Source organism: Zingiber officinale, chromosome 1A, assembly GCF_018446385.1.
Source record: "Zingiber officinale cultivar Zhangliang chromosome 1A, Zo_v1.1, whole genome shotgun sequence".
Classification (NCBI taxonomy): Eukaryota; Viridiplantae; Streptophyta; class Magnoliopsida; order Zingiberales; family Zingiberaceae; genus Zingiber; species Zingiber officinale.
Window position 1 is genome coordinate 589,699 of NC_055987.1, and position 13,328 is coordinate 603,026.

Below are 13,328 nucleotides of genomic sequence, written 5' to 3' on the forward strand. Positions count from 1 at the left end.
TGCTCCTCCAAGCACGACGCAATGCCAGGCTACGGAGAACAATTAGCCATCGGATACCTCTCCGACTACAGCGAAGAGGAATCCGATACGCAGGAGAAGGAGAAGCAGATATCGGTGGATCCTGTGTCGCTGAGGCAAGCCACCAATTTGCAGTACTCTGCCGGCGGCGGCCCAGCTAGACCGCCGCCGGTGCTCCCGCGGCCCAAGTTCGTGAGCTGTAGCCTCCCGGGCTCCGCCATCTCCTCGCCAGTTAGGAGCCCCAATAAGCCAGAGCAGCAGCAGCGCGATTATTACCGATCCCGGTTCGCCTGGGAAAGCAACGCGTCGCTCCGCCGGAGCAAGTCCTGCGGCGAGGGAAGGATGTCGACGACGTCAACGGAATTCATCGACATCGCCTCTAGGAGACCCAGCATCGCTTCACCAAAAGTATATATGAATTGTAGAATCTTCTTAATTTTTATTTGTTTCGATATCGAAATTAAAGACGTACTCTGTTCAATTGACAGGTTATTTATCAGAAGAAGCAATCTTTCGGCGACGTCGCCGGCTCTCGTCGCTTCGCCAACGTGGCCAACCACGACGGCAACAGCTTCAAGCAACCCAAACCCGCCATTCCTCTCCCTCAGTCGAGCAATCAGGGCGGCGGCACCGACGATAAGTTCAACTGCGGTTGCTTGTTCCTGCCCGGCCTCACTCACAAGAAGAAACCTGTAGTGTTGGATCGCAAACCAAGCGCCTTTGGCCGACATCTAGACGATCGATCTCAATCTCCACAACGACAACAACGTGAAGGAGAAATAGTGAGGACAAAAATTGAAGAACCGATGCTGCAATTCGAGAAAGCGAGATCGTTAGTGAGCTCAGTTCAGGAGACGGTGGCCGGTGGGGCTGCTCCGCCGTCGAGCAGGATGAGCACGGCGTCGAAGGCGGCGTCACTGGAGAAGTTCTCGTGCGGCTCCTGGTCGTCTTCGGCGCTGCTGGGGAGTGACGGAAGCGACGGACGGAACTCGTACTTCGACCTGCCCCTGGAGCTGATCCGTATCGGCGGCGACGAGACTGACTCGCCGGTGCGGACGGCGTTCGTGTTCGAGAAGGAGTTAGTGAAGAGGGGGTCGTTGAAGAAGGTTGGGTCAGCGAGGAAGTCGTCGCTGCAATTGAACCGGCACGTCCGGTTCTCTACGTCCTCGGGGCCGGTATCGTCGTGCCCGGCCTCGCCGGTGGCGGCGTGCATCACGCCAAGGTTGAGGAGGGCCAGGGAGGAGTTCAACGCCTTTTTGACAGCCCACAATGCTTAATAAATATTAATGTGTTTTCGATTTGATGAATTTTAATTTAGCTAATTATTGTGTGATTAATTGTTTTTTTTTTCTTTCCAAAGATTGTGTAAAGATCGTGAAACTGAAATGAATACAAGATTATTATGCTCTATAAAACCAAGAAACAAAATAATTTAACTAAATTGGTTAATCAAGTTAATTAACTAGTCCATCAATGGTGAAGATTAAAAATAAATATTACTGTAGTCTAATAATTCTTTAATGATTCGTTGGGCTGTCAGTAAACAGAATACTCAATAAATAAATTATGTTCATTCATAAGAATCAAATTACAATGCAGATACACAGACATTAAATGAGCAGATTAATTGAAGGGACTAAGGTCAACTGTTGCCGAATTGAGTACAACATTCAAATGATTCCAAAGTTTTCAGATCTCAAAATTGGAAGAAAGCCTGACAGAACAAATTAAAGAAGCAATAATTAGAGTTAAGGATCTTACTATTAGACTGATCAGCAATCAGCATAATGAAAAGTATCAGATTATTATTCGATTGCAGTATATTTATTAAGTTCAGAAAGTTAGTACGATAAATCAGTAATGAAAGCTATCCACTGTAGTTTCCTTGATCTGGGAATGCTAATCAGCAAATTGAACGACGCTCGTTCTGAATTTGCTAGAGTATCTTTCATACCATATTCTTAGTGTGGGACATCTCGAAATTGTTAAAGATTGAAGCGAAGCCGGCAATTGTTCACTAGCAGAGAAATGGAGCTCTGGGCAACCACTAAGGACCATGCACTTCAAGGCTGAGAGAGATTGTAGACCTTCAACATAGTAAGGCTCGTATGTAGAAGTCGAGAAACACTCGATAGATACGAGCTTCGGACAATCCGAAACAAGAAGTTCTTCGAGTATCCTAAAGTTGTGCAGTGGAAGAGCTTCCAAGTTTTCAAGGCAGGAAATCTTCAAAGTGGTGAGAGCAGTTAGCCCTGGTAGTGAATCCAGCAGCATCCTCTCGCTCCATCCATTTATCATCAGAGATCGCAAGGATGGAAGTTCAATGAGTCTGCAACCCGAGCAATTTTCTACAGCCAGCACTGACAGGTAAGAGAGATTGTGCAGTTCATTCATCTCTGCAACATTCGAGACATGCAAGCTAAGAAGTGCAGCAAGTGAGGAAGGCAGCTCCAAGGTCAATGCAGGACAATCTTCAACTTTTATTTCCTGGACAGAGGGTGAAAGACATGGCAAGCCCCCCAACTTCATACAATCTTGTACGATAAGCTGTCTTAGGATAGGAAATCCACCATCTGATGCTCCCTTCCATTCCTCCAAACCTGCCATGCTCATCAATTGTAGCCTTCTCAGAGACTGAAAACCCTTCTGTGAACCGTTTCCATAAAATGAAAGGTCGATGGATGTTATGCCATTCAATCTCTCTAAGTGAAGTTCCATGAGATATGGCAATTGACCTAGAGCAGGAAGAAATTTGCAGTTGGGGCACAAGTCTAGCTTTATGCTTATTAGATTAGAGTATAGAGGGCTGCAAAGCCATTCAGCTAATTTCAAGCCTCTATAACCTCTTATAACTAGCTTGTTCAGGCTAACATTAGGTTGAAGGTACTCAAGAACTTCATCAACCTCGCAATTTGTATCATCTACGGATCTGAGAGAAGATGTTTCCCACTCCAAATGCAACATGTATATGCGTTGTTTAGTCAAGCAAGCATTTCTTGCCTCTTCGACACTAAAGATATCATCGAGCTTCACTTCTTTCAAATCAACTCCTAAAGACAGAAAACAGAGGGTCAGAACATTTCAGAGGCTTTTCTTGAAATGCAGATGCTGATTCTTTTTGTTAATTCTAGAGGATATAAACATAGAATATATTGAAGCAGTGGCTGTTAAATTTTAGCTTTCTAAACTACACTAAATGTAGCAAAAGCTAATTGTTCATGCTGCATTTTAGCCCATGCATGTGGAACAAACAAATTAGGCAAAGCATGAATCAAAATAGAACCACAAGCAGTTCAAAAGCTATGAAATTAAGATTGAAGTGAGAATATGTTATCTTAATATACCTAGTAGATTTTTGACATGGGTCAACTTGCCAGCAATTCTGCGGTACCAGTTTATCAGTAAGGTAGATTTGGTGATATCAAGCAATTGAAGGCTTTCTGGTACTTGGTACTCTGGCAAGAATTTGAGCTTGGGACATTGAACGACCTCAAGATTCTTAAGGGAACAATGTTGTTGGATGCCCACGAGAGGGGAATTCTCAGAATACAGCGTTTGGAGGTTGGAACAGTGTGAGATGTGAAGTCCTTTCAGAGAAGTAAAGTTGTCTATTGGAAGGCACCTCAAAGACGGACAAGAAGTAACTGTAAGTTCATTTAGATGAGGGAAATGACCATGATCAGCACCAGACCATTCCACCATTTTGTAAATTGCACTTAGTCGAAGCTTCTTAAGTGATGGAAATCCCCCATGAAAAAATACAGGGCCAATATATTCCAAGCCTTTGATACTTACCAAAGATAGATGCTCAAGGGATAATAATTGTCCAAATGCTGGTACAGTCGAAAGAAAACAATATTGAATTTTAATGGTGACTAATTTGGAGTAAGAAGGATGACAGATCCACTCTGATAATTGGCCATGCTTATAGTTGCCAATCCTTAGTTCCTGGATATTAGTGTGAGGCTGGAGATACTGGAGGACCAAAGGAGCATTTTGGGGAGATCTATTATGCTTACCCCATTGCAGCTCCAGAGCAGTAAGACCCGGCTTGCCTTTCAAATCGGCTGCCCTTGCGTCTTCCACATCAATAACATTCTCCAAATTCAACAGCTTAAGTTCTCCTTGGAGATTCACTAGGTCCTTCAGTTCTGCAATCCGAGCGCACCGATGCTCCTTGGACGTGTGAAAGTCTGGCAATTCTTGTAGTTTGGTTAACCTTCCAATTCCCTCTGGGAATGATGCATAATAAGTTTCACTATGAAGATGCCTTAGGTTAATCAAGTTTGATATACCCCGGGGTAGCTCAATGCTTTCGTCACTGTACCACTCTAATGTCTGGAGGTTCCTGAGAGAACAGACTGATTCAGGGAAGCCTTGGCCTTGAAAACTCAAGCGTCCGATTCTAAGGTAGTGGAGATATTTTAGGTTGCTGATAGAATCAGGAAGCCTGGGAGCAGGAGCAAAAGTATAATCCAACAACAAAACACGTAGATATCTCAGTTTGACAAACAAATCATTCAGGACGTTAGCATGAGGATGAGGCATTGGAGGCCATGAAGTACAGTTCACCATCAAGGTCCTCAAGGAGTTAGCTTCTAAAAGGGGCTGTAAGTCTGTTTCAGTGGAAGTAGAATGAAAAGTTAATGAAGTATGACGAACCCCTTCAGGAAAATTGTACGCCCTTTCTACTTTCATCCTACTGCCATCTTCATCTTGAAGAAGATCTATCTTAAAGCGCTCAGCACCAGAAACATCCTCTGCAAGATCATGGATAAGATCATGCGTGATGAAATACTGATTTCTTGCACACTGCTGGAAGAATGACCGTGAGAGCAGAATGTAAAAGTATTCACTGCCAACATCCTCGGCCTTCCTTTCTCCATCTGTCTCGACAAAACCTTGTGCAATCCAATGTCGGACAATTTTGTGCCTCAAAAAGAGATGCCCTTTGCCAAACAATGAACAGTATGCAAAGCATTGTTTAACTGGTGCCGGTAATTGTAGATAACTCAGCATGAGGATTGGCAAGATGGTTTCTTGAGAGCCACTGAGATGCCAGATATTACTCTCCAAGATCGCAGACCATTTATCTTCACGTTCTTCATTGCATAGATGCAATCCAAGGGCTATCAATGTAAGAGGTAAACCATTGCACTCCTTGACGATCTTCTTGCCAATTGTGACTAGGCGTTCGCCTGGTTCTCGGCCATGGAATGCATTTTCAGAGAACAATAACCAAGCGTCATCATCTTTGAGAGGGTCTAAATTGAAGGAGGGCATTGTGCCAATTGACCTCGCGACGCCATGACTCCTAGTAGTCAATAGAACCTTACTGTCCAAGTTTGCAGAAAGCAATGGCATTTGCAGGCTCTCCCAATGGCTACTACTCTCGTCCCACACATCATCCAACACCAGAAAGAAGCGCTTCCCTTCCAGTATCTTCCCCAATTCGGACTGGAGAGAATGCAACTCCGAGAGGAAACAGGGATTCCCGGTGACACTTTCCACCATTGCCTTGGTCAGATTGATCAAGTTGAAGTCTTGGGATACATGGATCCATATCTTCAGATCAAAAAAATACTTAATTTGGTCATCAGCGTACACCTGCTGGGCAAGCGTCGTCTTCCCCAAGCCCCCCATTCCAACGATGGGGAGCACCAATAGCTTGTTGGGAATGGGCCCTTCATCCCCCGATGGCCGCAGGAGTTCTAAAATCTTTTCTTTGTCCTTTTCCCTGCCAAATATAGGGGATTCCCCATCCATGAGGCTACCGGTCGGCCGCAAGCGCCGGACATCAGCAGATCCCTCCACACCGCCTTCCTCTCCCAGTTGAAGGGCTTCACTTTTCCCATGAAGCTCCACTAATCTCTCTCCCAGTTCCTTTATCCTCTGGCTAATAGAGGCCAGGGAGGAAAACGAATTGGGAAGGAGTCCGCTGTCGGAGTGGTTGAGGGCGGAACGGATCTGGGGGCGGAGGAGCAGATCGTCGAAGTCCAGCAGGACGTCCTCGGCGTCGTAGGCCAAGGAAGTGATCTCATAAAGCCAAAGCTTGGCCGAAGGGTCGATCGCCTGACGCTCCTCCGCGCCGCGGATGGCGACCTGAATGCGCGTCAGGTTCTGCTTCAGAGCCGCCATGTGTTTGCTCAGATCCGAGAGGAACGCCGGCCGGGTCCTCGATGGCGGGATAGAGGCTTCCGATGAGTCAATGAGACGCAGAACTCGGGCGAACGTCGCGAGCGCCATTCTCCTTCCTCTTTCTTTGTCTTCTTCTTTCTCAGTCTCTCAGCCGCGCGTAGTTGACCTGCATCCAATTCGAGTAAAAACTTGATGAAGAAGCAATCGTTAAGTGGATTATTTTAAATGTCGTGGTCAACCGCTACGAACAAATCAAATAAATAATATTCCACTTAGAGCATCTAGATCAGTATCCTCATTCAAAATCTAAAATTTAAAATAAAAAAATTATTTTATTAAATTTAGATATTCATTTTTCACCACATGATACATCAGTTTCCTATAATTTATTATATATTTATTTTTTTATTATTTTTTCTCTTTCCTACATATTTTTTATTATTAGATGGAGAAAATGGATAAAGGAGAGAGAAATTTTTTATTATCAGAGGAAGGGAGAGAAATTTTTTATTATTAAAGGGAGGAGAGAGAAATAGTATTTTAATATTTAGGGAATGAATTCTATTCCCTAAATTTAAAGAACTACTATTCATAAAATGTATATTTAGAGAATGAGTAGGGTATCTGATGTGGATATTTTTTTAATGTAAAATGTAAAATTTAAGGTAAAAATTTAGTTTAGGATAATTGATATGGATGCTCTAATGGATCTTGAAAATAAATTATTGTTTTTTTAATTCGATCGAGAAAAATCACGAGAGCCAAACAGTAGTCCATTTTTTTTTTTCTTTATCAGGTATCTTTCTTATATATTCAAAATAAATTAATACTATAAAAAAAACGATAATTTCTCAAACGACGCATCGAAAATTTACAAGAACTATGTACGCTCAAGGAAAAATCTTAATAAAATATTCAAAAATAGACACATAAATTTATGGTCCATAATTTTATTTTTTGTGGGTCCTATTATTTTATATATCTATCCTTAAGTATTTTATTAAGATTTTTTTTAAACATATTATTTTTCAATTTACAATTGACCAAAAGGCTACTTGACATTTGAAACACTTTCTTCTCTCAATTTAATTGCACCACGTGGATATCAAATCTAAACACATATACATGTAATTTAATTTATCATATGGATGTCAGATATATGGATATTACAATATCATCTTTTATTACATGTTAATTTTTTAAAATTTTAAATCTTCTAATTTATCAATAGGTTTTGATCAAAATTTATTGATGAATTTAAAGAGCTCAATCCATTCCAACACGTGTAAATTTCTATAGCGCTCCTGAGTCCAAATATATCATTCTTTACTATTTTAAAAAGTGAACACTATAACTTAATTACATTAGTACCGTCGTGGTGTTGATTTAAAAAAAAAACAACATCGTGGCATGCTGGTTTTTAAAAACCAATACCTCTGTGATTGATTTTTAAACTGTAGTATTGATTTTAAAAAATTAGAACCGTATTTATTTTTAAAAAGTAGAATCGTAGTTACAAGATATTACAAGTAAACCTAGAAGTGGCGTGAAAGTCAAACTCAAGGTGAGATGACAGCTAGGGTGTCACCCTCATCAGAGCTTAACTCCTCACTCGACGCTAAGGCTTTCGGTATAAGGACGGCCGGCCTAAAAGCCAATCATGCTTGAAAGATCCAGTGCTCCACTTATGAACAATCGATCGACACAACCGCACAAAGGTCCGTCGAAATCATGACCCGCACCTTATAACTCTATTATATACCCAGCCGGCCCAAAGTCCGGTCCGACATATTTAAGTTTATTGTTGCTCTCAATATATGGTCGAACATCTCTATAGTTGGACGGGCTTAATACACCTATCTCTCCATTCAACGACAAAACATACAAACTAAATCCGAACGATCCTGAAATCGATTGAGCATATGAGGTTTAATTCTCTATTTATGCAATATTAATTTTAGCTTACAGATGCTTTCTTACGGTGCAATATAACCTTTAATATAAATTAGACTGTCGCAAGGTCAGTTATACCTACAAATATGAGCGCCTTGTTATCTAATAGTTAGTTTCTCATCATACGGATGGTGGGTCCTAGAGCTGATTGGACCTATGAGACTTAACTCCTCATTATTTATCAGATCTTTAACATGAGCCTACGAGCATATTGTCGACCGGACTTATGGCCAGTTATACTTATGGGATTCAACTCCCTCTTCAAAGGGCAAAATATATAAGGGTATTCTCATTACAAAGCCGGTTAGACATAAAGACTGTCGGGATACCTCGTTCGTCCAAGTACTCATCCGAGCTATATTCCAAAAGATAACATTGTCAGGGAATCACAACACAGTCAAAATAATAACTATTAGTTAAACAATATTCTTCGATTACAATATATGCATTCAATGAAATCTTTTTCCAAATATGATTATAGAACTTCTATTATTATTATTATTATTATTATTATTATTATTAAGCTTATACGAGATGATTTATATATATATATATATATATAATAGAAGATTTCTCGAAAAATAACTGTACAAATTCTAAACTAGTACATTTTTCATTATCCGACATCTTCTGACATTGAATATTTTCTGTCGTTTCATTATTACAGAGTTATGAGAGATGATATAAAAGGAATTCTCTCATATGAAGGTACACTTTACAGATATTTACATAATATTACTCGTTGCTACGCTTACTCAATTTTACTATAGTTCTTCTCTATTTTTCGCTAGATCATCTACTGATTTAGGCATTGAAAGACTTAAACTAGGGACCTCTTCCTTTACTTTTACCCTAACATTATGTGAACTTACTTTTCCATATGCGTGAAGAGGAGTTTATCATCTTTTTCTCCCCTATAAAATCTGCTTCAAGTCAACAGTCTTATCGTCCGTTTAACGCGTTATCTCCTCTGATTTTAAATTGAAAATTTTAATTTAATTTAAGAAAATAAAAGAGAAAAAAAAAAAGAAGTTAAGATTGGCAGAAGAGTAAAATGTGAAAGTGGTGTATTTTTGGATATATTCAAATCTCGGATATCTTTTGAGCAATTTTAAACTTTCCAGAAAATTACAGAATTTTATTTAAGTCGCTGCCGTCATTCTCTTCCTCTTCTTTGTGCTAGCTTTCTCAGTCTCTCATCCTTGCGTACTTTTACCAGCATCCAATTCGGGCAAAAATTTGATGACCAAGGTATCGTTCAAGTCAATAAGTTTAAAAAGTCGAAGTTAGGTAAATTATCAAAAAGATATTTATTTTTCAAAAAACAATGACATCCTATTAAAAATTTCATTTTCAAAATATCCTTTATCCAACTATATTATAGAAGCTAGTAAGTGACTGTTATAATAATAGATGTTTAAATAACTTTTAAATAAGTTGGTAAAGTAAATTTTGATATAATAGTGATTATGTGCAGTAATTTTCATTAAAATGAATAGCAAATTTTTTGCATTGTAGAAGTTATCAAGTAGCTTATATATGTTGAAATAGCTACAAAGTAACTTTTACATTATTATAGTAATTTTTACACTATTGTAGTTAAACACTAAATCTTAAAATCATAAATCATAAACTCTAAACACTATTATATTAAAACTTTTATCAACTCGATCAAAATTATTTTAAATTAATTAAAATAATTTTAAAATAATTATAACAACTACTTAATAGCTTTTACACATTGTAACATCTATAGAGTAGCTTTTACAAATTGTAGCAGCTAGAATTGACTATGACAATAACATTGGACATAAAGAACAATATTGTAACAACTACTCGATAGTTGTTGCACGTTGTAGTAGTTATTTAATTATTAGCATTTACAAATTGTAATAGCTACCAATAGCTGCTACAATACCATTAAATATGGGGTATTCTAGAAATAAAAATGTGATGTGATGCTCTTTTGATATTTTTTTGTAAAGGGACATCTTTTTGATAATTTACATAATTTGAGATGTTCTTTTGATTTTCCACTCTCAATTTATGGATCATATAAGGAAAAATTTATGTGTAGTCCCTATTGACAAACAAAATTTTACATGCAGTTTCCATTGACAAAAATAATCACTAGAGGTAAACAACTATTCGACAAACAATTATATCCTAAATCCTAAAATATTAATTTTTTTTTTCAAAAGTAATATTAGATACTCATGGATTGTTCATAGATAAATAGGTAGAATAATTTGATGTATACATCATAATTCTACTCGTACACCCTTCTGATTTTAATTGGTTATATTCATCTTTAATTATACTATACAAATACGCGAGTGCTTATCCAAACAAACACATATCCAACAAATTAAAAAACTACCAACCTCAAAAACAAAACACACAAAAAATTGCATGTTCACAAGTCGGCAATGTGCAATACTAAAAGAAAAGGTTGCCCGAGTGTTGAGTTCAACTTTGGTAAGACTTTTCCTTATGCTTTCCTTGCACTTTTTAAGCTTTTAAAGATAAAACCATTTACAATGTTCAAGCTTCGTGCATGCGGAAAGCATGAAACTTAGTTCTGCATGCTTGGCATTATATGCACGCAGAGACAATTTGCCCTGACAAACTACAACAGAATTCAACTCTTTTTTCTCAAACAAATTAAAGGCATTCTCCAACTGAAACAGCATTCTGAAAATAAAACAGGAAGTAATTTGTAATCGAATTGCACCAAAATTTATTGCTTGGAATTGGGTGTCAATAATGTCAGGAGATACAATTCAGGGGTGGAAAAAAAAAAGGTTACATGCACCTTCTCATCAGATCATCATCTTCCTCTTGCAGTTTAAAAATTTAAGAAGACAGAAATTAGGAAACGGAATTAAGTAAATTACACCTGATTAATTAACAGTGCCATTGCAGGTTCTCCATTGCTGCACTACTCCCATTGCAAAACTCAGCTCCAGCAGCCAAAAATGCACTCTCTAGCATGTCAAAGTCAAGGGCTGTGGCATATGATGCATCCATTTGATGACCTTGCCCTAAGTGTTCTACATGACCCTGCTTTAAATTTAGTGCTTCCATTGCACCACCATCCCAAGCATTGTCACCCAAGCAGCTGAAACCTGAAGCAGCTGGTTGATACCCAAAGGAAGAGGAGGACATGCTTGTGTAATCCAGGGAAGAAGAAGAAGAGACACCATTGACGGTAAAGTCGATCGGAGCTTGTGAATTGTTGACCACCTGATCCTCGAACCCCATCAGGAGTTGATGCTCACTGATCATGTTCTCTTGCTGGTACTGGAAGTTAGGCATAGAAATTGCACCAACTTCTGCAGTCTGATCATACAAGGGAAGAGTACCAGAGTTAAGCAATGGTGGCAAAATCGCCTCCACATTAGGGAGTGATGAGTTGAAGCTGCAGTGATCCAAAGAGTTGGTGTACTGCTTCGTCTTGTCGAAGCCTTTGATAGGAGGACTAATGGTGAATGGCGCAGGATGAGCGGATTGCGCATAGCCGAACTGAGAAAGCTCATCTGAAATATTATTGTTCATGGTGTTAATAGATCGAGAAGAAGCCAACAAGTTGTGTGTCTTTGGATCCAGGCCCTGTGCTATCAGCTTCTTCTTGATGCAGGAGTTCCAAAAGTTCTTCACTTCATTGTCTGTTCTTCCAGGGAGATGCTTTGCGATCTGAGCCCATCTGAGTTGATATTGATGAATCTTAGTTAATAATTTCCTATGTATAAAAATTTGTTTTTTTTTCTTTGAACAAGTATCGACTTACCTGTTGCCTAGAATTCTATGGACATCGATTATGGTTCTCTCTTCTTCTGCCGAGAAGGAGCCTCTTTTCAGGTCAGGCCTCAAGTAGTTGATCCACCTCAGTCTGCAACTCTTTCCGCATCTCTGTAACCCTGCAAATGTTAATTCCAACATTTGTATACAATCAGAGATCAGATCAAACAGAACAGATGTTAACAAAGGAGAGAGAGAGAGAGTGAGAGAGAAACCTGCTTCTTTGGGGACAGTGCTCCAGCAGTTGTAGCCATGCTTGATGATATGGTCGATGAGCTTCTCGTCTTCCTCAGGAGACCAGAGGCCTCTCTTGACCTTCTGCTTCGTGCAGCAGTGATGACCCATGAACAAACTCCTCTGGTATCCTTCTTCTCTGGCCAACACACACTCACTGAACTTATATACGTACAACATTCCATGGAGTTAATTTAACAAGGAAAAGAAAGAAAGAAAGAAAGAAAAAAGTAACTTGGTTTGTACTCATGCTTGCAGAGAGGACCCAACTGCACACCCATGAAATTGCTTGTGGAATTATAATAACAAATTCGAGGACAAAAGAAGGAATTAAATTATTCAAGAAACAGCAGAGATTTTAAGCCACAATAGAAAAGAAAATTATATGATTACAAGGGAACGATCAATTCAATTTACTAATCTTACGACTTAAGTTCCAGAATAATGGATCAGGTATGCATGCAGCAGACGAATTCTTAGCACTTGATAGTCAATTAAGAGCTGATCGTTTAAATTTAATGGATGTAATTTATCAGATTGAGCATGTAATTTCTGAATAATGTCAATAATACTTGGAGGGCAGGAAAAGAAGAAAGGAAGTAATCATGTTATTTAACTCCTACTCTGCTTTTATCTTACATGTTTACTGTAATTATGAAATACTTCCAATTGTTTCTCCTCTTGCATAACACAAACAGTGCACGAGAAGTAATTACATAAACTGCATGTGCTGTCACAAGGACATGCCTCCACATAATTAATTAATAAAAGATTGATGATCCTTCGATAATTAAAAAAAGAAGGCAAAAGAAATTAAAGACTTGGTGCTTTCTTCTGGGGCAATTCAATGATTAGGTGAGGAAAAAGTGAAATGAGAAACAAAGAGATAAAAGACAGCACTGGTTATTAACACTCTGTTTCCTCCAAACTGAGCACCACAAAGCTGAGAATTACTTGGCAATTCTCCCCTTTTGTTTGTTCACTCAATTGTGGCTTGTGGGGCTTCGGTTGTTCTTTTGGGTTCAACTGTTTATTAGCCTGTGTTAACTTTTGCTGTACTACTCCTCCATTCTTTGCCTTCTTGGATTTTTTTTTTTTGTCTTCCTTTTCATTCCCTTTTTGTTTGTTTTTCTTTCTGTTGCTCACTACTCACTGCAGATTATGCTATTGCTACTGTTTCTGTA

At 39.0% G+C, this 13,328-nt stretch overlaps 3 protein-coding genes across 3 annotated transcripts; 1 reads left to right on the top strand and 2 right to left on the bottom strand.

Annotated features, from left to right (window-relative positions):
- The first annotated feature begins 21 nt into the window (after positions 1–21).
- Positions 22–1,295, top strand: LOC122039040. Its single transcript, XM_042599055.1, has 2 exons — positions 22–426; positions 507–1,295. The coding sequence occupies exons 1-2, from the start codon at positions 22–24 to the stop codon at positions 1,293–1,295; spliced, it is 1,194 nt and encodes a 397-aa protein (XP_042454989.1).
- Positions 1,296–1,574: 279 nt separating this feature from the next.
- Positions 1,575–6,332, bottom strand: LOC122014468 (putative disease resistance RPP13-like protein 1). The gene is made up of 2 exons (XM_042570704.1): positions 3,363–6,332; positions 1,575–3,068 (listed from the first exon to the last, which is right to left on the bottom strand). Exons 1-2 carry the CDS (start codon positions 6,262–6,264, stop codon positions 1,918–1,920), a joined length of 4,053 nt encoding a protein of 1,350 aa, XP_042426638.1. The 5' UTR covers positions 6,265–6,332; the 3' UTR covers positions 1,575–1,917.
- Positions 6,333–10,879: 4,547 nt separating this feature from the next.
- Positions 10,880–12,284, bottom strand: LOC121998378 (myb-related protein 330-like). The gene is made up of 3 exons (XM_042553295.1): positions 12,126–12,284; positions 11,900–12,029; positions 10,880–11,815 (listed from the first exon to the last, which is right to left on the bottom strand). The coding sequence occupies exons 1-3, from the start codon at positions 12,253–12,255 to the stop codon at positions 11,017–11,019; spliced, it is 1,059 nt and encodes a 352-aa protein (XP_042409229.1). The 5' UTR covers positions 12,256–12,284; the 3' UTR covers positions 10,880–11,016.
- Between the last annotated feature and the right edge of the window lie 1,044 nt (positions 12,285–13,328).